The sequence below is a fragment of the Pholcus phalangioides genome, unplaced genomic scaffold, assembly GCF_987345545.1.
Source record: "Pholcus phalangioides strain wild (caught in Gottingen) unplaced genomic scaffold, Ppha-v1.0 ptg000015l_1, whole genome shotgun sequence".
Classification (NCBI taxonomy): Eukaryota; Metazoa; Arthropoda; class Arachnida; order Araneae; family Pholcidae; genus Pholcus; species Pholcus phalangioides.
Window position 1 is genome coordinate 69,209,501 of NW_028301608.1, and position 24,865 is coordinate 69,234,365.

At 35.2% G+C, this 24,865-nt stretch overlaps 1 protein-coding gene across 2 annotated transcripts in view; it reads right to left on the reverse strand.

Moving 5' to 3' along the window:
- Positions 1–24,865, reverse strand: part of Mlh1 (DNA mismatch repair ATPase Mlh1) — a 58,066-nt gene that overhangs the window by 22,826 nt on the left and 10,375 nt on the right. For both annotated transcript variants that reach the window (XM_089244231.1, XM_089244232.1), the window contains 6 exons: positions 24,268–24,402; positions 24,009–24,097; positions 4,611–4,723; positions 3,918–4,011; positions 1,242–1,395; positions 874–1,079 (listed from right to left, as the gene is read on the reverse strand). In XM_089244231.1, coding sequence (XP_089100357.1) covers positions 874–1,079; positions 1,242–1,395; positions 3,918–4,011; positions 4,611–4,723; positions 24,009–24,097; positions 24,268–24,402 — 791 coding nt within the window. The remainder of the gene's footprint in view (positions 1–873; positions 1,080–1,241; positions 1,396–3,917; positions 4,012–4,610; positions 4,724–24,008; positions 24,098–24,267; positions 24,403–24,865) is intronic.

Here is a 24,865-nt window from a genome sequence, read left to right on the forward strand (position 1 = left end):
TAAGTAGCTTTTCTTCATAATAGAACTCTCTATTGCACATTAATTTTACACAGACATAAAATTTAATTTTAGTATTTTAATTCTTTTCAACAGTAGTTCATGACTACTACAAAGCAACTACAAAGTAATCTTGAACACTTTTGACTTGGTGGAGGGGTCCTGGGCAGGGAAAAGTAAACAGAGGACCTCAACTTGGGAAAGAATGTCTCTAATTTTTTTCAACAAAGATATTTTGTTGAAATTTCAAGCCCTAAATTAGCAGAGCCCATGCTTTCTATGATTATTTATTATCCGTGCCCGTTGCACTTTGACTTGATTAATTTGATTCACATAATTTTTGATTTCCTTGCACACTTTGACGTATCAATAAATTTTGGTTTTGCCGGAAATGCCCCATGGGCCAAAGTGCTTACATTGCTTCTTGCGACAGAGCCGGGGTGTCTCGCAGTTTCTCCAGTAGAGCCCATGCAGAAATGAGATCTAGCTTGAACAGTCCCCAACGTTTCAAAAACCTTAGTCGGCAAATGAACTTCCCCAGCGTAACTTTCGTTACTTAAACTGTTCCGTTTGGGTGTATATAGGATTTTATGGTGACTTTTAAGCATATGGCAATGCTGTTAACAAGCGCTTTTTATAATGGGAGCCATAAAAATAGTCTGTTCCACTTTCTCAAATTATTTCATAGTGACGAGTTAACCGAAATTAGCGATGAATAAACGAGTGTTTAATAACATTGTTGTCTATGAGAGGTGGAAGGACCTGAAGAAAAATGACGACTTAACCGGAGTGACGACTTAACGAGGTTTTACTATATTTAAATAATATAGGAAGAATTAATATGGTAATCTATATATTATAGAGGTGGCAACAAACTTGTTTTGAAGAAGTTTTTGTTCTTGCTCTGCTGACTTTCGTACTAGTGGCTGTCCAGGCTGAAAAAATGCATCTAACTTCTGTTCCTTGCTGTCGGTCCTAACTAGATGTTGATCGTAGGTCTTCTTTTCTGATGTGCCAGGGGACCTGAATGAAACCTTATTTAAGGAGTCTTGCACTGAAACAGAAGTTGATGGAAGCAGCGTCTAGAAAAAATGTCCAAAGTATTGTGAATTTGGGATTAAAAAAGTATAACTACTTTTAAAATATATAATACAAGGTGTTCTTTTTAAATAAAGTTTTTTGATAAAGAAATCAAAATAGTGGCTAAATGTCTCTAGTCTGGATGAAATGGAAGAACGTTATACCTGTGTCAGAAAACTCCTGGAAGAGTTAGATCCAAGAAGTACTGCATCTATGGAATGAACAATTTTTTCCGTAATCTCCTCTTCATAAAGGAATCGAACTTCATGTTTGGTTGGATGTACATTTACATCTATGTTTTGAGGAAGAATACTTAAGCTGCAATCAGACAAATGAATGAACATTAAAAAACAAAACAAAAACATTCATATATGATAAAGAAGTATATGCAAACATTTAAAGAATTCCAGGTTCAACTTGCATCAATTTGTTGGCAACAATGTGTGATACACAGGTATGTGCAATAAAATTCAATTATGAAAAATTTACACAAGCACAGTCAAATATGTATCAAAAATGTGAGAGTCCCAGTAAAATTTCATTTCAAAAAATTTGTTGCACATAGGCCTATAGAAATCAATCACATAGTGGATAAAACATTAGAATATGGAGTTATAATACCATAAAAAAATTTTCATAATTTTCAAAATCTTCTCTCAATAAATTTATGATGCTCTAGAACAGGTGTTTTCACATACTCTGGCTTGTGAAAAAAAGGGCCTAAGAATCCATAGCCGGCAAAAGGTATTCTTTAAAAAAAAAATCAATTCACACATTGCTGCTGTAGTAGCCATCTCACATAATCTGACGAGCAGAATATTTATAATCTATATATATAAAACTGATTTTGTGTGTGTGCGTATATGTTCTCTATGCAAATCTGCAATTTTAAATCCTTTGTCGCCGAATGGGACCCGACTTAAACAATAGGCTACTTTAAAATTTCGTCAGAGCAGGGCAAAAAACTGTCGGGCAACAATGGTTTGTGGGTCTCAGCAATCACTTTCAGAACGTTTACTTTGGTTACCATGGTTCCCTAGCGATGTGTTTCAGACGTGTATATACTTTTACAATGGTTTGCCACTTCTGTAATGCTATCAGTATATGTATAATAGTTTATATGCCTTTATAATGGTTTGCCACTTTTTCAATCCTCCCAGTAATGAGAGCTTTTTGAATAGACGTCAGAATCATCATCAGCTTCACTTTGAGGGTAAGGCACTGATTTCTATGATCCCCATAGAAATCAGTGTTAAAATTGTCGATTTTAACACTGAGAAATGCGGAAATTTAGTGGGGTTTTCTGCCACATCAATACTTTAAAAAATTGTATTGAATTCTCAATTTTTGAAATATTGAGTTCGCTTAGAGATATGAAGCCCAGAAAATTATATATGAAGTAATAAGTCGGACCTACTTTGAATTGGATGCAACAACATTGATTTCAACCGTTTATTTATATCTTCTCAAGCTCAAAAATGAAAATGTGTCTGTATTGTCTTTTAATATTCAACTGCATAAATTCATAAAGTTTATAGGTTGTTTTAGAATGAATTATGGGCCTATAAAGTACATCGAAGAACTTCCACAGCTTTGACTAAGCATTTTTGGAAGCAGAAACAGGCAGATGCATAACTTGAATTTCAAGGGGAGGGGGGAATCGAAATACCTAGCACCCATTGAAAAAAGAAAAAAGAAATTTTCATTTTTACGTTTCTTTAAATCTAGATTTGTGTATTTCAGGGGTCGCGCAGGAAGACGCCATATTGGTTAATTTGGACACGGTTTGCATGTTCCTTAAAGAAAGAGGGAGATATCATGTGATCCAAAAAGCCTCAATGAAGAAAACCTGAGAAGCGCCGGGTATTATACCTAGTAGTTTATATGTAATACATACCCACCTTGGGACCAAGCCTCACCATAGTTGCAATGTTCACTGGTAGAACTTCCCCCTCTCAGTTTTTTCTCCTCATGACTATTTTAAAAATTCAAATCAATTTTCTACAATTTGACCACACCCAACTCTGACGAACATTTAAAGTAGTCTTTTGTTTAAGTTTAGGCCTTTTTGCCATGAATATTCTTCATGAAATCAATGAAAGTTTGAGTGTTTGGAACAGGAAGTTATCACTGCTTCGTTGTCATCGACATCCCTCTTCCACTTTCTTTGTAGAAACTTATCCATGAAAACTTGATTACTTGAAAACTAAAGAAACTTGATTAATTATTAAACTTCTGCCCATTTGTTTTTTTCTTCAATTCAGCAGTTAAAACGTTTTCGGTTTTAGGGCCCATATGGGGATTCAATTCTTGAGGATGTGCTGACATCAAAACAAAGCAATCCTTTACAACTTACGACTACTATCAACCAGGTTGCTTCACTTTATTTCAAATTCAGCTCAATATTCATTCTTTGGACATGTGGTCTTTCTGTGTCATTGTTTTGTACTCGATAGGATAATAGAATTCAGAGAAATCTCCAATCAAAAGCAAATACTTTTGAAAAAAAAAAGACTTCTGTAGTTTTCACACACAATCCACCATAATTCACCGTATTTTATGATAGAAATCCACAGAAATCATGGACATTCCATAGTAGTTGACAAGTATGTAATATGCATTTATAATATTTATAAATATAAAATGCAAGATTTTCCAGAATTTTTTGATAAGAACATTAAGTAAATGTTATGTTACTAATCATCAAAGAGCATTTCTTTGATGATCTAAAGTCTGAATAATATCTTGCTATTACCATAATATGCTAAAGACATATCGTGATGCTGCATGCACATATATGATGCATGAAATTTCATAGGATTTAAAAATTACAAACAAACCTCAAATACAGGAAAGGATGACTATGTTTCGGCAGATATGAAGAATACACAGATTCTATTGCTTTTCTGAGAGAGACACTGTCTACAAGACGATCTAGGATAAAAATATGTAAATTTAAATGCTTAATACGAATATTCCATTACACACTTTGATATCATACGTATAAATCTAAAACAAAGCTATACATACATGTAGGTATATATTATATTTTTTATGGAATTAATTGAAGAATGGTTCAAATTGTAACTCTCTGAAATAAAAGAAAAAAAAAAATCAAATTCGAAAAAAAAAAAAAAATATAAAAAATCCACGTAGGCTTATATTATGTTATTATAGTATTTTATTATGAAGTGTTTTAAAATATAGATTCATTGAACATAATGGTTCAAGAAATCTATCTCTATAGCATAAGCTTACAGAAGAATATTTAAAACATGAATTAGATGAAAAGTACAAGATTACACCTCGAATGATTCAAAGTACTACAGTACTGTGCAATAGACTCATTTCCATATAAGTTTTTTTATTTTTAAATTAAAACAATGAAAATGTTATGTATCAAAATAATAGTTTTTGGATCAAAAGGATCAATTTAAAATGCATTATTTTCCTACATTCATGTCTTGATAAAAAGCTGCTGTTGTAGTAGTTAGGGTATTAAAAAAAATTTAGATATAATGTCGAACACTTACTGTTTATAAATAATAAAAATGTTGCTTTCTTCATGGAATAATTGGCATTGGACACAAGTCCTTTAGCACTGAAATGCAATTTCTCATCTTTACACTCAAGATCTAGCAGCTCCCTAACATGAAACATTTTCATTTTTTGAGTTTTCAAAGCTTGAACTTAACTACACAGAGATATATATTGAACTTAAATTTTAATTAGATTTTAACCATTATTATAACACTCATTATTACATGACATTACTTAGTAGGTATCACAAAACATCAAATAAATAAAATATTTAAATGAGAAAAATGTTTTTTTTACTTATATCATACAGCTACATTCATAAAACAATAAAATCTATTGAAAGAGTTGTAAGGAGTGTGCTCAAATGAATACACAATAACAGCAAATAGTCACAAGCAGCTTTGCCACAAGATGAATAAAAACAGATAAGACCAACCTATTTTCATCATCATTCAAACGATAAGTAAATGTCCGATCCTTACAAGCGTTTTGGAACAACCATGGTTCTGAACCAACCTGTTCTCAAAGAATAAAAAAAATAAAAATAAAATGAATGTTTAAACTCTGAGATACTGGATGCTGAGCTCTGTTTTTCAGCATGGCCCAGGTCTTTGACCACCTGCTTATATCTCTTAATTGAGACAGAGCGGTGGCCATATTCTGGTCAGGCGGAGGAGGATGCTGAGCTCAATGCTATTAGAGCAATAGTGTTGGATAAAGGTTTTGATATTAAACTTATTGACAACATTTTTAAAAAAATTAAAAGACAAAAAGGTGTTAGTGAGTGTACATTAGTTCATGACAAAGAATTCTTGGCTATACCATTTGTCATCTCTGTTTTCCATCTAAAATCAACTCTACACTTTCTCATTTTGGTTTTGACATTTCTTTCATACCAAGCACGAACATTTTTTTTTTTTTTTTTTATTAATTGAACAATACACAAATATACATATGAAATTGAGCGCTAAGCGCGCACACAAACAATAAAGACATCTGTGTGGCCCCAAGGGACAATTGTCCTTCCAGGAAGCCTATAAGAATTATGTCTTATCCGTTTACACAAGCAAAATAAGAGATTAAAAAAAAAAAAAAAATTAAATTAAATAAAAAATAAAAATAATAATTATAAAAGTAATACAATGAGTGATACATATACACACACATATATACATATATATATATACACATATATATATCTTTTTCTCTTTTCCTTTGAATATTTCTATTTGTTTAGCCGCCAATTTGAACCAAAGTACATTACAATGTTATTAGGTTTTCTATTTGCATGAAGACATAAAGCAATGGGATAAAATTTATCACAGAAAAAAAAATAAATATAAAATAGACGATTGTAACTTCACAATTGTGAAGGTTTCGCAAAAATTCGAGAATTATATATATTGTAGGTGATTCAGTGTGCAAGACATAATTTATGTAATAGTGTCTAGATATGCTATTGGCAGGACATGTGAAAATGAAATAGAGCAATCAAGAACATTTCATAATGCTAGGAAAATATCATTTTCGTTATTTCAGACGTTTTTACATATTGATATATTTCGTACTTTTTGTTAGTGTTGTTAGTTGTTTGGTACTCCGATTGGAAAAAATTCATTATTTTAGGTGCATTGAAAGAGAAACTTTTCTGGAAGAGATGTTTTTTTAGTTTTTGGTATTTGATATTCGTTTTTAAGTCTTACCGAGGTTCTATTTGTTTTTCTCTGTAACCATTCGTTGTTTCTTGTTAAGAAGTTAATCATTCTGTAAATATATAGCTGTCTGATGCTAAAAATATAGCTATTTATATTATTACTGTTTTCACGATATGTGTCCATTATCATACTTCTTATTTTATTATATATGTTGCTTAGTTTCTCAATGTTGGTTTGGTATGCACCTTCCCAAGCACATAAGCCATAGGTTATTATCGAGAAAACCCAAGCATAGAAAATATCTTTTAGAAAGTCTGCATCTATTAGGTACTTTAATCTATATATCAGGACTGTGTGTAATCTAAGTTTTTTGACAAGTTTGTTGCAATGAGCACTCCATTTTAGGTCATCTTGAATGATTATTCCTAGATATTCATACTCGTATACTCTTTCTATGAGTTCGCAATTACAGTTATGTTGTTCCTGTGGGTGACAGCTATGGATTTTAACGTGAATTTCAGTGTCATGATGAATACTTCGTGTTTTTATGCATTGATATTTTGTTTTACTAATGTTTAGTTTAAGTTTATTTTTTGTCATCCACTGATTGATATTTCTAAGGTCATTTTCAGTTTTTATTAAAAGATTTGTTATATCGTCATCTTCTATATATAATGCTGTATCGTCTGCAAATGAGATTAGCTGTCCGTTCAGGTGCATTTTGCAAAAGTCATTTATATAAATTAAGAATAATGTGGGACCCAACACTGATCCCTGGGGAACACCTTTTTTGGTTTCGTGGTAATCACTAATTTCCTTATTTATAGTAACAGCTTGGTGTCTATGTAAATAATAAGTTTTGAACCATTCAAGTACATGTCCCCTGACTCCAGCCTTATGTAATTTTATTGTTAATATATTTAAGTCTACGTTATCAAATGCTTGCTTTAAATCCAGATAGACTATTATGCAATATTTGTTATTATTGTAACCATTATTTAGATAATTACAGACTTTTAGTATAGCCATTTCAGTATTTTTGTTTTGCTGGAATCCATACTGATTGCATGCAATATAGTTGTTATGGTTTAAGAAGCTAATTAGTTGTCCATTCATATGTTTTTCAATAACTTTTGAAAATATTGGAAGAACTGAGATTGGTCTGTAGTTAGCCATATTGTTAGGATCTCCTTTTTTGTAGATTGGATGAACAAGGGAGAACTTAAGTTGATCGTAAAAATGACTTTTACTTACTGAAGAATCAATAGGTTTTTTAAGATATCAATGTGGTATAGTGCAATAATTTTCAACATTTTTGGTGTTAGCCCATCATATCCATTTGATTTATGTTCATTTAAATCATTTATTAATTTTTTTAAAGTGGGTATTTCTATTTCCATGCTCACCATTGAATTTGAAACACAGTCATTTTCATCCTCATACATGTGTTCATTATCTTCTCTATCCAGGTTTCTTGTAATAAAGTCTATGTTAAGTTGATTTGCCAATGTTATTGAGTCTTGGTGATTTGGAAGAATTTTATTTAAATTATTTTTGTTGAGTACAAAGTTGTTAATATATTTCCATTGTTTTCTTTTGTCTTTATGACATTCAAAAAATTTGTTTTTTTGATATTCACATTTGGCTTGCTTAATTTGGTTTTTCAGTGTCTTATCATAGTTTTTGTATTCCATTTCATATGTAATTATGCCTGGATACTTTTTGTATTTTTTATATAATTTTTCTTTGACGTTTATTTTTTTTATGAGCTCTTTTGTAATCCATTTATTTTTACCTGTTGATCTTTTTGCTTTTTTTTTAGTCTACAGGTTTGAGTTAAGTGTTATTACATTTCATTGAGACCCTTTGTAAAGATCTTGTTTCAGCAGGCTAATAATATGGGGCATTAATTTTATTCCATGTGTTGAATGCTCCCCATGGATACATAGGTCAGATAAAACCGTCATTGGATACATGATTAAGGGGAACACATCAGATATAATAAGAATGAGAACTTTGAAAAATCGGCTATCACTCATTGCTGAGTCATAAGCTCAATTTCTCTGAAGCTAAGATAATTCAAAAAGCGAAATTACCTGCATATTTAGACTTCTACGAAGGAAGTATAATTAAAACATAGCCTACATGAAATACAGTCTACGCTTATTGTAGCAACCATTCTATTACAATGACCGGTAGTATAAGTCCCAAATGTTTTCATAGAATGACTATCATATATGTTTTACTTTCAATATAATGACCCTCCTAATATAATGCATGTTATCAATGGGATGAAGGAAAACGACCGTATTTAGTTAACAAAATGGGAAACCAGCTCAATCGATTCCTTCTCCATGGAATTGATTCTTTGTAGAAAATATATTGTAATACATCACTAATTCATAAACCTATCAGAGAATTTACATAGCTGAAAGAAACATCATCAACTAAGCATTCATTGTGTTTTTTCAATCTTTAGTTTATGTCCATCGTGATAGCTGGATTTTTGGTCTTTTTCTTCCAAGACCATTTTATTTCATTTTTTATCCTTTGAGAACAGAACCCATAGTTGTTCTGAAACAATCATAAGGATGAAGTTTTAGCTTATCATATGGATTTTATAATTTGTCAAAGAAAAAATTCTTTTCAGTTTTTATGTTTAAACGTTTTGGATCCACAGTCAGTGCCCGATTTTACGAACCTTGAATTTACAAATACGCTCTTTTTAAGGAACTGGTCTTTTGTTCTAAATTAGGCACGCCATAGAGCCAATGTTAAAACCTGCTCCATTTTATGAACTATCATTTCTATCAACTCTTTATTTTAATAAATTCTGATATTTTTTTTGTTATTTTATTATTCCAGCCGCTTCTGAGATAGCTGCAATCAAAAGTAAACATTAATTTAGACGTTCTATGTGTCTTGAGAGAAAATAGTGGAACAGAGGGGAGGCAGAGAGTTCACCAATTTGTCATCACCAATATACAAGTATTTTATGAACACGTGCCAGGAAGGAGGTTTAGATTGTTGGCTGGGGTAACTATGAATTAAAGATGTGTTGACAACATAATTTACTCTTTGTGCATTATGATTTTATCCGATCATGACTGGTGTTTCCAGAAATGGGGTAAGATACAATCAGATTATTGATAGGTTATTTTTAAGTTGAGAGTCGATCAAACTCTATTTCAACCACTTGCTGTTTGTCTCTTTTCCTTTTCGCTATTTCAACAAAATAGAAAAAATTGTGCTTGACAGTGAATGAAAAATTTTTTTTGAAATAAATTATTGTGAAAAACAGACGGATTAGGGTCGGTTGAAGCCCTGGGTGCAGATAAAAATATTGGGCCCATCAAAATTAGAAAAGAGTGTACATTTGGGGTTTTGTGGGGACCCTTCAGCTCTAGGGTGCATGTCTGGTCTCCAATCAAAGATCGTTTCCATGGCAAGTGGTTCTGACAGCATTCCACAATCCCGAAATTATTTCAGAAAAGCAAGATTCGCATGAAATGTTATCCTACATCAGTTCAATGAAATCTTACATTTACCAAAATGTTGCAATGAAGCAAACAAAAAGTAATTTTTATGGAAATCACCAATAAAGGTGAATGACTAACTCCTTTTTTATTTCCTGCATTTTTTTCATTATCATTCTCATTTATGAACTATTTACCAAGTTCATATGAGTTCATAAAAATGAGCATGGACTGTATAAGCCTTTAAACATATTTTTTGACTTTTTCCAAAAAATTTGATGTACGCTTAAGAAACATGTAAGAAAAATTAGGATATAGATTTCTTGTACCATTGTAAAGTGAATTTTCATGTGTCAGTTTGATCTAATTAAGTATGAATTAAAAATTCATTTTGTTATTAGCCTGACATAATTATTCTATTAGAAACAAACTAAACTAGATGAAAAGAATGGACAAATTAATTGATGGAAATAAATAAATACATATGTTACTGTGTATGACTGAAATTAGAGAATGTTAGTATTCTGTGGTGAATGTTGACACATACCAAATGCGTCAGTGAAAGACAGAATATTTGGTTATATTTTTATTTATTCGGACCATCGCCAGTGTATGTCAGCAAGCACAGGTAAGCTCTGGTGGGGGGTTGAAATGAGATGAGGTCATATGAAAGAATCACATGAGGTTACACAACAAGTGATTGATGTCACATGGCATCTATTTGTTAAACTCTCGAACACGCTACTGTTTGTCTGTCTTATGCAAGGTTTGCTTAATTTTTATTTTTTTATCCGACACTATAATTTATATTGAATAGCTACTGCAGTGAACCATGATCTTTTTTGGAAAAATGACGTGCATTAATTTAGAGTAAATGAGAAGACAATTGTTTTCATTTTTCTCAAGAAAAGTACTCTAAAATACTTTTTGAAGTGATTTCTGCTAAACTTAAGAGCTGTTCACTTTTGGATTACAGATGACTAAAACATTTCCACATTTTAAAAATTAATGATGAAGAGAAGTTAATTGTGCCATTAAAACCAGGAGAAACAAATATACAGTACTATACCACCAATTTACTATGTTACCAATGATGAATTGTTCAGTATACTATCCAAACCTCACATCAGAATAAGCCATGGGGGAAAAAAACATGTATGCTTAAAGAATTGCAAGTTAAATACAAAAATATTACATATGAAGTTGTAATGTTGTAATTAAATTTGTGTAAAAAAGAACAAATGAAACATAGTGCATCTAAAAATGGTATTTGTGAACCTAATAGTCAGTTTGAAGTTGTCAAGTCGATTCAAGTTGTCAACTCGATCTGACAGACCTCAAGTAGTTTTATACCCGTAATCAGTTCGTAATTTGTAAAGAAAAGTTACTTTCCATGGATGAGATTTCTTCCCAAGAAAAGTCACTGAGAGAAGCAGCTGCAACTAATTCGAGAAGTGAAGGGCAAGGCTATACATGCTGTAATTGCAAAAAGAAGTGTTCCACAAACGAAATGCAGTTGTAAAAGCAAGGAACTCTTGTGCAATTCAAAGTGTCATAACAGTTTAAGTTGTAGCAATAAATAAGATTGTATAACGTTAATCACATATATGACGTGAATGTCGCTCTCGACTTGTTAATACAAGATATACAGAAGACTGGATGTTGTGAAGATATTTATTATTTGAGATGTTAATTTTTTAAGGAAGGAAAAAACTCATCTCTGCCTCTACCGGGAGTCGAACCCGGGTCCCTCGATTGCCGGACGAGTGCTCTGACCACTAAGCTACAGAGGAGATAGAGATTTTCCTTCGCTAGAGCGTATATATGCCGAAAAAAAAAATTAACATCTCAAATAATAAATATCTTCACAACATCCAGTCTTCTGTATATATCTTGTTAATCACATAGTTTATATGTAAGTTTATTATTATTCTTTTCTCATTTAGAATGTACTGTTGGTTTTAAGTTATAAGTTTATTTACATGTGTTATACTGTAAAGGAATTAGCAAAGTTAAATAATAGTATCGTTCGAGGAATAAAGGTATGAAAGGATGGACTTTGAAATTATGTATTTCAAAGCCATACCAGCCAGGTGTTATCCAGGTGTTAGAAGTTAGAGTCCCAAAGAATATGGATCATGAAAGAAACCTATAAATTTGGCGCGTAGCACGTAAGGAAATACAGAATCGAAGAAGTAGTATAAAAAGTAGCGATAAACAGATCTATAAATATGGGGACTGAAATGAATCGTATAAAGGGTGCAGGACATTATGAAAGAAATCGGTATAAGTTGTATAAGAAGAATATGGTAATAAAATTCAGCGGCCGCGCTCATATTTCAATGATATTTGCAGCTGGTCAGAATTTTGTATACATGTAAAAGCGTGAGAAAGTCCAGGGTTAGAGCAGATGGTATTAGGTGAAAGGAGATTTGCGAATTCCGGGAATAGTTCCCACAGGAACGTCAACCGAACCAAAGGGATAGCAGTAGCCAATGAAACGCATGTCCATAGGAAAATGTTATCCAATAATGTAAAGTGAAGAGAAGTTCGGTAAAGAAAATTTAGAAAAGAAAATCGGAATTAGCGAATGAAATGAAGTTTATGGAATATAGGTAGGAGTAGGCGGATAGCCAAAGAAAAATATATATATGAAGTTTGAGGGACACAGAGGGAGAGACTAAAAGAGAGATTGAGAGAGACTGAGTGAGTGAGATAGAGAGAGGTTGTGGAAGTCCACAAGATAAGTGTGAGATGGGCAGCTACGCCGTAGTGAAGTTGATCTTCACCGGATTTGGGGTAAGTCACACTTCCGATTTTACGAACCATTTATCACTCTCCATGTAAATTGAAATTATGTAATTGCACTATCCTAGCTTCTATTTGTAAATCGTATATTTAATGCCCTTATTTATAGTAGCCTAATAATTAAAGATTAATTAACTGTTTTATCTTTGTTTCCTTGGACTTGTCATTTACACGGGCCTGTGGTTATTGACTTAGATTCACTGCGCAATGAATATCTATGGAGCACAAAATTCGTAAGATTATGAATAAAATTCGATCACGGCATTTTGGGATGTTTACATTAGTGGGATGATTAGAATCAATGTTGCAGTAGGGTCACACTCGATATACAATAAAAACGTGAGCTCGTTAACAATGGTGCCTCAGACCAGTACCGTGTCAATGTGAGTCCAAGGTTGCATTAATATATAACGTAATTTCATATTAATATTCAATAACTTTTCGTAAGCGGTATATTACAATGCCTAATCACGGTGGTAGTAGTGTGGTGCATTCATCGGGTGAAGCACCCCAAGTAAAGGTTAACACAATCACTGGCTATTTAGGGCTAATCGCAAATTTTTCCGGTTCAGAACCGTCGTTTTCGGCCGAATATTTCATTGAATCCCTAGAGGATACAGCAAAATTAGCAGACTGGCAGGATAATGAAAAATTAATTGTCCTGAAATCAAAATTAAAAGGACGCGCTGCCGAATTTGTTGCCACCAGCCCGGAACTGAGATCGGAAACAAATTATGAACGTTTCAAAACTGAATTTTTGAAGTTTTTCCACAACGAATTTCCCTTAACATATCATTTGCAAAATTTCACGGGTTGTAAACAAAAGGCAAATGAGAACGTCAAAGAATTCGCTTCACGAATCAAGAATGCGGCTTTCGGTTTCCTTGAAGGGGCAAATTTTTCTAGCCCGGAAGTGGAGCGTCTCGCCGACCGCACAAAATTATCCCAATTTCTAGCGGGACTTAATCCCCGAATTCAAAAAAGTGTGTTAAACCAGGATCCCCAAGATCTAGCAACGGCGATTAAAATCGCCACGTTAATAGAAAACAACGAAGGTCTTTGCCGTTCATTCGGGACAGTTAATGTAGCCTCGAGTCAACAGCCGCAGTCAAATTTCGATTTCGCATCTTTGCAATCAATGATGGCCGAAATTATGAATGAATCGGTACAACAGCGTACTAAACTTGAGGAACTCTCCAAGGAGATGAGAGAGGTAAAAGGGTCTCACAATAGGAGCAGTTTCGCTCCCATTCATAATCAACAATCCCACACTCGTAACTTTCCCCAACGATACAATAACCCACCACGGCCTTTAGCTAGAGCGCCCCAACAAGGCAACCGCGCCTGTTTTCAATGTGGATCAAGCGCACACTTCATTCGACATTGTCCGAATGTCAGCGTTTTTCCGAGGAGGCCTACTCCAATGAATAGAGCAAACTTTTCCTCCCGAAGAGGGAATTATAGAAGTCAGAGCAGGAACGGTCAGCAAAGGGAGAGGCAGTGACAATTTTTGGGTAGGGGAGGCCAACTACACAAAAATTGCGTATCCTTCCTTAACCAACCGGGAATTTTAGGCCATAACCTACCTATTATAATAGTACGAGTGGGTTCACTCGAATTCCCCGCTCTCGTGGATTCCGGGGCTTGTATAAGTGTCATTGACCCCATTCTCATGCAAAGAATTGTAAATAATGCGCAATGTCAAGAGATACTAAATGATAAGATTGAAATTCGTGGTGTCACGGGACAAACACTGCCCCATAATTCATGTTTTAGTGTACCTATAGAAGTTGGATCTTTTACAATTAATCAGAAAGTATATGTTTCCGACTATGAGCTCAGTAAAGAGTATAAGGTCATTTTAGGTTTTGACTTTATAAAATCGGGAAAGTTTATTTTGGATGTAGGAAGTGGATGTTTGCGTAATCAGTCTACGAATATCCCCTTATTAGTAGGTACACCAAGTGCGACTCCTAATGGCAGTAGTAGTGTAAATATCACATTGAGCGAAAAACTATGGTTACCGGCGCGATCGTCTAAAATTATATCAGTGAAGGTTCCACAACTTCAATGTGGAAATGAGGTAGAAGTTTCACCAAGGAATAGAAATATGACAAATTCGGTATGGGTGGCCCATTCAGTGGGAAAGGTCGATGAGCATGGGAAAATTAATGTGTTAATTGCCAATGTATCACAACATCATAAACATGTAAGTAAAGGTACGAAGCTGGGAAGAGTTTCAGTAATCGATTGTGACGAAATAGGTGAACCTCCAATACCATTGGAGAATAAGAAATTAAATAAATTATCAGAACAGGACTTTGACTTAGGTGACTTGCCACCAGGGATCAAAAGGAAACTAACCCCTTTGCTTTTGAGCTATGCCCATGTTTTCGCCCGCGATATCAGTGAAATTGGGCGCACGTCTCTTGGAAAATATAAAATCTCGTGGTCGGATCAGGAAATAAAAAAGTCGCCGATATATCGGACACCTTATCACTTACGAGGAGAGATGAGGAAACAAATTAACGACATGTTGCAGAGTAAAATAATTGAGCCTTGTGTCAGTTCTCACCCCGCACCGACAATCATGGTGAGAAAACGAGAACAAAATACGTATCGCATGGTTGTCGATCTTAGACGGACAAATGAGGCAATCAAATCGGATGAGTATGCATTACCTTTAATCCAGGACATTTTGGCACAATTAAAGGGAGCCAAATATTTTAGCAGCCTGGATCTTTGTAGTGCATATTATCAGCTTGAACTCGCCGAAGAGGATAGACCCCTAGTTTCCTTCCGTAATGAGGAGGGCTGTTTCCAATTCAATTGTTTGCCGATGGGGATGAAGAATAGTGCTGTGGCTTTCCAAAAATTGGCTAATAGTCTTCTATCAGAATTAAATGATGATTATATACATTGTTTCATTGACGATATATTAATTGCTAGTCCGGATCTTGAGTCACATTTACAGAAATTGGTCAGAGTATTTAAATTACTCGAGAAGTACAATTTAAAGCTTGCACCGAAGAAATGTAAATTCTTTCAAACCGAGATTAAATATTTAGGTCATATAATTTCGCAAAATGGAATTCGTCCCCACACGGATAATGTTAAAGCTATCGACGAATTTCCGCAACCACGGACGGTAAAGGAAGTTTGACGTTTCCTGGGCATGTGTAATTTTTTTAAGAAGTTCATACCATTTTACTCTGACATTGCCAAACCCCTTACTGAATTAACTAAGAAAAATGTAAATTTTATATGGGGCCAAAGGCAGCAAGAAGCTTTTAAATATCTTCAGCAAGCGCTACGAAACCCACCCGTACTGGCATTTCCCGACTTTACCAAGGAATTTATTATGTCCGCGGATGCCAGCAAAATAGGAATTGGGTGTTGTTTGTATCAAGAGTATGATGGAGGTAATCACCCCATAGCGTACATGTCCCGTAAATTTAAACCCGCGGAACAAAATTATCCAGCAGTGGAGCAAGAATTACTTGCTATCATGGAGGGGATAAACTATTTTAGGCCCTATTTAATTGGGAGACGATTTCGGGTGAAGAGCGATCATCGACCACTCCAATACCTAATTTCGCTTAAGACAAAAAACCCTCGGTTAACCAGGTGGTGTTTGAATTTAGCCGAATATGATTTTCAAGTCGAGCACGTTGCTGGACAGTCGAATCAAGCACCAGATTGTTTGAGTCGTGCTATAAATACTGTAACGACCGACCATTCATCATTAGAACAACGAATCCGTGAACAGCAAAGACGCGATGCTCAATTAAAACCTATTATTGACTTGTTAACTGGGCAAAACGAGGAACCAGTTAAAAAGATGGGTGACGCTTATTTCATGAAAAATGGTCTGTTATGTCACTATGCGTCTAAAGATATCCGTCCCATCAGGGATGATTATATTGAACAGGTTGTAATACCCCTAGTTTTGCGTAACGAAATATTAACCGAAATACACGACAATTTAAGCAGTCACATGGGATTTGACAAAACTTTTCAGCGCCTGAGGAGTCAGTATTTTTGGCCCGGCTATTACAGAGACTGTCAAATTCATGTCAATACTTGTCGTATTTGTTTAGAAAGGCGTAGTCATGACCCACGTAAAAAGGCTTCATTACAACGTAATTTTATCCCTACGGAGCCATTTCAATTAGTGTCGGTTGATATAATGGGTCCTTTTCATATAACTTCGCACGGTAATAGATACATATTGGTGATGATGGATAATTTTAGTAAATTTATTGAAGCAGTAGCGTTACCTGACATCAAGTCCGAGACCTTAGCACGGACATTTTATTCGGAAATAATTGCGCGTTATGGCCGACCGCAATTTTGTCTCACTGATAGGGGATCCAACTTACATAAGTCAGTTTTCCGAGCAATGCTGGAAAAGCTTAAAATAAAACCACTTTCAACATCCGCGTTACATCCGCAAACAAATAGTTCTAATGAGAGGTGTCACGCTACCTTAACGCATACCTTGTCATGCCTTTTAGACGAATCAAATGAATGGGATGATCTTTTACCCCATGTTCTCATGTCCTACCGGAGCGCTGTACATGCGGTACTGAAAGAAAGTCCATATTTTGTCCTTTTTGGGAAAGACATGAATACAGCGGAGGAGTTATTGAAAGAACCCCAAACTTTTAATTACTATACGCATGAAGATTATGTTCTTCAATTGCTACCGAAGTTGCAAAAAGCGCACTAATTTGTGCGAACAAGTATGCTTGCAGCGGCTGAGCAGCAAGAGCAATATCGGGAGAAAACCGCATTCGATAAAAAGTTGAAATTAGGTGATATGGTTTATTTATATAATCCGGGTTTACTTAAGAAAGGAGTTAATCGTAAATTATGCAGATTATCTTCAGGTCCTTACCGTATTGTTGAACAAAAATCACCAGTACTATTTTGTATAAAACATATTTATAGACCAGAGAAACCTAGTCAATGTGTACATAGTGACAGATTAACGAAAATTCAATTAGAAAGACCCTATGAACCTTACCCGGAAATAATAGATGATGAGAATTCCGCAGACGAAGGACAAGAAACGACTGAGGACGAAAATACGGAAATACCGCAAGCTACAGAAAGCAACAATGACGACAATGCCTTTTTGGATCTCCCCGAGTTTCTCTATTCATACCAATACCCAAAAAATAACACAATACCAGTTACAGATGACCAGGGGGGCAACACAGACGCCGAACCGAATGTCACCCCGCAGAATTTTTCTATTGCTTGGGATGACCTTCCTTTTATAGACGAAAATGAAATGGGGGGTGAGCAAGAATCCATTGAAAGGGAAAGTTCCGGAACTATAAGAGAAGAGTCCCATTATAATCTTCGACCGCGGGATGAATATGGTCGAGTACAGAAGTTAAATATTATTGATCAAAGGGCGGACAGTAATTCCGTAGAAAATTCTAATGCGTCCAATAGCGGTAACAGTCATGTAGAAAATGATGCAACCATGGCTGAAAAATTCATGTCTTGGATATCACAACCAAGTGATTACCAAGAATCCGAAAAGACTGTTCTGGACCGAATCGCAGATTCGCTAGCTCAGAAACTATTGAATGTCATTACTATTAATTAATAAGCAAATAGTAAATGGTAACATTTTGTTGCCATTTTAACTTTAATATATTCATGGAGAGAGATATCTAATATAATCTGGTTTGTATATAGGAAGGTGACTTTCCTTAATCACTAAGAATCAGTACAAAAAAAAAAAAAAACACCGCAACTTTTCTCTTTCTAGATTATATTCCTAGTTTTCACCAGCAGCAGCGCAATGGCGAGACACAATGTTGAGATATGTGAAATGAAGGATGCCATCCAAAGATGCTCACACGTGTTATCCAAGGCACAGCATGCGCACTTGCCTGCGACTAGTTGTGCAGTGACCAAACGATGTCAAAATTGTGAACGTGTGTGGAAAAGCTATATATGGTCTCCGCGCACAGCACAAAAACTAATACAACCCCGTCAATTCGTAATGAAGCAGAATCTTACGGTTCCGGGAACTACTAAAATTTTCGAGTGTACAAGAGACGGTTTCCCATGCGGATGCTCCACTAGCACACCATGCAATGGGGCGGCCGAATATTGCCAAGAAATGACGTGTAAAAGCCCAGCGACGTGTTTTTGTGAAATCAAACACGGCAAATCCACTATTTTTCACATAGATGGATTCAATGTTATCGAAGATCCGCGTATAATTTCCTTAACCTTTTGTGATCAACGCGTAGATCATGATAGTGTGCACAAGCGCCATCGCCGCGCTTTGTTAGATCAAGAAGAAGCCATTTTTAATCATAACGGACAATTTATCGAATTTCATGACCCTGTAGTCAGAGTTTCTACATCGGGTGTTTTAATAGTAAGGAAGGAAGGACTAGAAGAAATTGTTCACTTCAATAATTCCGTTAAGCAAGCAGTGGTGCCCGAGAATTTCCTCAGATTTCCGGGACTCCTTCAATTTATATTTGTGGCTGAACAGGGCGGATTAACGATGAGAGAAGAATTACGCATCAATGGTAGAACCATTTGCCGGAAATTGCCATGTCTTTTCTGTGTAGCGGCCTTTGAACATTTACGATGTTTGCCACCGACCATACAATACACTGTGTATGCATTGTGTATACTAATGACTTCTATTATGGTCATATATCTCAAAACAGCATTGACGACTGTTCTCACAATTATCAAATCGGTTTTCAGCGTGGTGTACCACACCTATCGCATAATTAGAGGTACAGCGAGATTAACAATGATTGGAGGGGTCCATGTCGGTCGCCGGTTGCGTCACTCCGTTGATCAAACGCAACAATTTTTAAACGGGATTGGAATGCCTAACCAAACAGCGACCCTGTTGGTGCTGTTCGCTTTATTATCGGTAGTATGCTCGCTAGACACCACATGCAATAACCATTTAATAGTGACTTCAACGATTACCGAATGTGAAAATGTGCATGACAAAGACACTTGTAAACTTACCACACACGCCACGATTACCCTTGAGAATTTGAAATTCACCCAGTGTTTGTGGTTCCAAGATGAAAACAAAAATAATATATTTTCTCTAAGTATAAAATTGAACAAGGTCAGGTGTAATTGGAATACCCAGAGACAATACTTCACGTTTCCTACCGAACTGAAAACCGTCGCCCAAGTAGCGTGTCCTCAAAACACTATGTGTGGATGGGGCGAGCATTGTGTTCCAGCTAAAAGTTTTGTTGCGGAAACGACTGAGTCTAAACAATACCCAGGAATAAATAGATGTATAGCGATGGACTCGGGTTCCTCAACATGCACAATCATTGACTCCCAAGGTTGTTTGTTTTATAGAGCCTTCCTAGTCCCTGATCATTTAAGGACTTATGAAGTACGAGCCGTCACGGGATACTCGTGTTTTTATGATTTGGAAATTACAGAGAGCATGAACGCGTCATCTCAAGCGACGGTCACAAATCATGTCATGTCCACGACAAAAGGTGTTAAAATTCATATTCTTGGCGCGTACGATCAACCAACCCAGTTAATGCAAAATTCACTCATAATGCGAGTAGGAAAACAAAGGGAGGCGTATATCGAACATGCAGCTCCAGCAGGAGTACCTCAAGGCAACGCTATTGGACAAATTCAAGCTAACAGTTCGCTAACGAATTCTTTCATCTTCGATGAGAACAGTATACAGTGTAGCGCTTATGAAGAAGTGCTACATTGTCACATGGTGACGTCGGCTCTCCACAGAATGATCGAGAATAAAGTCTCAGCATTACCACGAACTATCGGTTACCACTATTTTTATATTGACGAAAATGAACAGCTAATGTCTGAATTGTTGTTCAGCAAACCTGTCAATGTGCATCTGTCATTCGAAGATTACCACATCGTGATGGAACGGCGTACAGTGTGCCCGAAATTCCATACGGAAGAAATTACAGCAGAAGGTTGTTACTCGTGCAACCCTTTAGCACGATTGACCTTTGTCGCCTATAGTTCGTGTGCCGAAGGGACAGTGTCAGTGAGTTTTCAACGCATCACGGTGGCGACAAGTACTCTACATTTGGGAACTACGCCAGAAAAACAAGTGGTACAGTTCAAAGCAGAAACCAGGTGCATATCGGATAAACTGTGTTTATATGGAAGGACAATTCATACATGTCAACCCCTAACTTTCTGTTTGGAAAATCCCAACCTCGAAATTCTCCACCCGAACTTATCAACTTTGGCCTTTTATGCGAACCATGTATCGCCGAGTCATTGGTTTGCACCATGGACAAATATTACTGCATCTTTTATATCGCAAGGGATGCGATTCCTATTACTCATTATGTTAACTATCTTCCTATTTGTATTCACTTGTTCCACTATGTTATCATTTTGTAAACGATGATATGGTTATACTCATGGAAACAAACACGTGCTATATTTTATATTTATATATTTCAGGAGAATGCAGATATGTTCACCAAATGACTTTCAGAGGATGAAAAAAAAAAAAAAAAAAAAAAAATGTCAATATGTCCCTATAATCCTATTTTATGCAGGTGATGGAGAAATATTTTTTGATAATTTTATTTATGTGAGATTGTCTATTTTCTACAAAGTCCAAAAGTTCTCTTTGCAGCTGAATAAGTATAGTGTTTGCGGTTGGACTGTCATAGAGTGGCTCTAATGCATAGAAGATTTTATGCCATGTACCATACCTCATCTTTTATTAAGTTGATGGTGAAATTGATATCATTGCTTGAGTTCATGTTTATTATATATCGGAAATGTTTATACACTGTTTATGTTCAATAACTATTCATATTTCTTCGTGTTTCAATATATTGTAAAAGAAGTGGTGACTTACCCCAACAGTTTTTGGCAGAACCCAAGTAATAGTGTAGTACAGTGAGTAACTATAGTCCTCTTCACAACCCCATATTCTCATAAGTTGATTGTAAAATTAAATTCTTTAAAATTTGCTGTAAGCAAATTTTAGCGTCAGGGGGAGGAATGTTATACTGTAAAGGAATTAGCAAAGTTAAATAATAGTATCGTTCGAGGAATAAAGGTATGAAAGGATGGACTTTGAAATTATGTATTTCAAAGCCATACCAGCCAGGTGTTATCCAGGTGTTAGGAGTTAGAGTCCCAAAGAATATGGATCATGAAAGAAACCTATAAATTTTGCGCGTAGCACGTAAGGAATACAGAATCGAAGAAGTAGTATAAAAAGTAGCGATAAACAGATCTATAAATATGGGGACTGAAATGAATCGTATAAAGGGTGCAGGACATTATGAAAGAAATCGGTATAAGTTGTATAAGAAGAATATGGTAATAAAATTCAGCGGCCGCGCTCATATTTCAATGATATTTGCAGCTGGTCAGAATTTTGTATACATGTAAAAGCGTGAGAAAGTCCAGGGTTAGAGCAGATGGTATTAGGTGAAAGGAGATTTGCGAATTCCGGGAATAGTTCCCACAGGAACGTCAACCGAACCAAAGGGATAGCAGTAGCCAATGAAACGCATGTCCATAGGAAAATGTTATCCAATAATGTAAAGTGAAGAGAAGTTCGGTAAAGAAAATTTAGAAAAGAAAATCGGAATTAGCGAATGAAATGAAGTTTATGGAATATAGGTAGGAGTAGGCGGATAGCCAAAGAAAAATATATATATGAAGTTTGAGGGACACAGAGGGAGAGACTAAAAGAGAGATTGAGAGAGACTGAGTGAGTGAGATAGAGAGAGGTTGTGGAAGTCCACAAGATAAGTGTGAGATGGGCAGCTACGCCGTAGTGAAGTTGATCTTCACCGGATTTGGGGTAAGTCACACTTCCGATTTTACGAACCATTTATCACTCTCCATGTAAATTGAAATTATGTAATTGCACTATCCTAGCTTCTATTTGTAAATCGTATATTTAATGCCCTTATTTATAGTAGCCTAATAATTAAAGATTAATTAACTGTTTTATCTTTGTTTCCTTGGACTTGTCATTTACACGGGCCTGTGGTTATTGACTTAGATTCACTGCGCAATGAATATCTATGGAGCACAAAATTCGTAAGATTATGAATAAAATTCGATCACGGCATTTTGGGATGTTTACATTAGTGGGATGATTAGAATCAATGTTGCAGTAGGGTCACACTCGATATACAATAAAAACGTGAGCTCGTTAACACATGTGCTGTTACTTAAGTCTTCTCCTATTTTGACATATATCATAATATGTTTTAATAATAAAATATGATTTAAAAAGTGGCATTTTTGTCTTAACATAAAATCTTTATTCCTCATTAACCATCAGCGCATGCTGAATGTTGACATTTGACGGTGTAAGTGAGAAGTAATGATATTTAGCAAATATTTCAGACATACACCAAGCAACATTCGCTGGAGCATATAGACACATATGCCAGATATCGGTTTTTCACGGTAATGCACACATATATACACTGAAGAGCCAAAAAAACTGGTACACCTGCCTAATATCGTGTAGGGCCCCCGCAAGCCCACGGAAGTGCTGCAACACGACGTGGCATGGACTCGACTAATGTCTGAAGTAGTGCTGGAGGTAATTGACACCATGAATCCTGCAGGGCTGTCCATAAATCCATAGGAGTAAGAGGGGGGGGTGGAGATCTCCTCTGAACAGCAGGTTGAAAGGCATCCCAGATATGTTCAATAATGTTCATGTCTGGGGATTTTGGTGGCCAGCGGAAGTGTCTAAAATCAGAAGAGTGTTCCTGGAGCCACTTTGTAGCAATTCTGGACGTGTCGCATTGTCCTGCTGAAATTTCCAAGTCCGTCGGAATGCACAATGGACATGAATGGGTGCAGGTGATCGAATGGGTGAGTCGTTGTTGGCCCCGTTCTTGCATGATCTTTTTCCGGCAGCAGCGATGTCATAGATTTAATTTTTTACCGGATTCCCGATATTCACAGTACACTCGTGAAATGGTCGTACATGAAAATCCAAATTTCATCGCTACCTCAGAGATGCTATGTCCCATCTCTCATAAGCCGACTATAACACCACGTTCAAACTCACTTAAATCTCGATAACCTGCCATTGTAGCAGCAGTAACTGATCTAACAACTATGCCAGACACTTGTTGTGTTATATAGGCGTTGCCGACCGTACTCTGATTGGTTCCATATGTCTTTATTTGCATACGCATGCCTGTACCAGTTTTTTTGGCTTTTCAGTTTATATATATATATATATATATATATATATATATATAAAACAAGTAACACTACACTTTCACTTCACTTTGAAACTTTTGCAATTACGTTCTGATCAAATTTGCAATTTATAGTAAATGTTGCCAGAGTATTCAATTTTATAAAGATTGTAACATAAAAATGTTTGTCATTTGTATAATTAGTTATGTAGTGATTTAATGTGTGTTATTACCTTGCTACATTAACACCAAAAACAATTTTAATATTGTCACGTGAAGTAGAATTCCCAACTGTTTGGACATCACTTGTTGCTTCACCATACTGCATAAACGAGAAAAACAAAGAGAAAGTGAAAAATAAATAAAAACTCTTAACACAAATGAATAAAAACTCTGATATAGTTCATCTCAAGTTTGATGCAAAAGTGAATTTGACTTTATTCACCAAAATTTTCAATTTATTTCAAAAATAAAATGTTTAAATAAAATTACTTTTTTCAAACAAAATGCCACACCAGAATTATGGATGGCATAACGGCTCACTACTTCAATGATTTTGGCATACTCTTCAGAAGAATTCTTCAAGGCTTTCTTCCTGATAGCCATATTGTAAAACAGATCTTCAACCTGTTCAACATTATTCCAAATGACTGAATTTGTAAACAATCAGATTAATATGGATATGGTAAACTAATTAGTAAAATTATCAAACACATTCAAAACTGAATATTACAAATGGAATATTTTAATCATGATGCTGAATTTAAAAAATTCTGTAAGTTTTAAATTCAACTGAGCAAAGAATAAATATTTTGTATAGAAATTGGATATATAAAAAAACAATTAGCTAATATAGTAACAAAGAAAATAGTGCATATTTTGTACAAATAATATAATATAATATAATGCAAGTAAATACATGTAAACCATGTTCTGGAAGCATTTATTATTTATTGAACGCAAGTGACTGATGAGCAAAACTTCAGTGTTTATAATGGAAATTTTATTTGCATGTCATAGCTGCCAACTTTTGAAAATGAAAATTCTGGAGATCTTCGCGCGAACCCGTATTTTATGCTAAAACCACTCC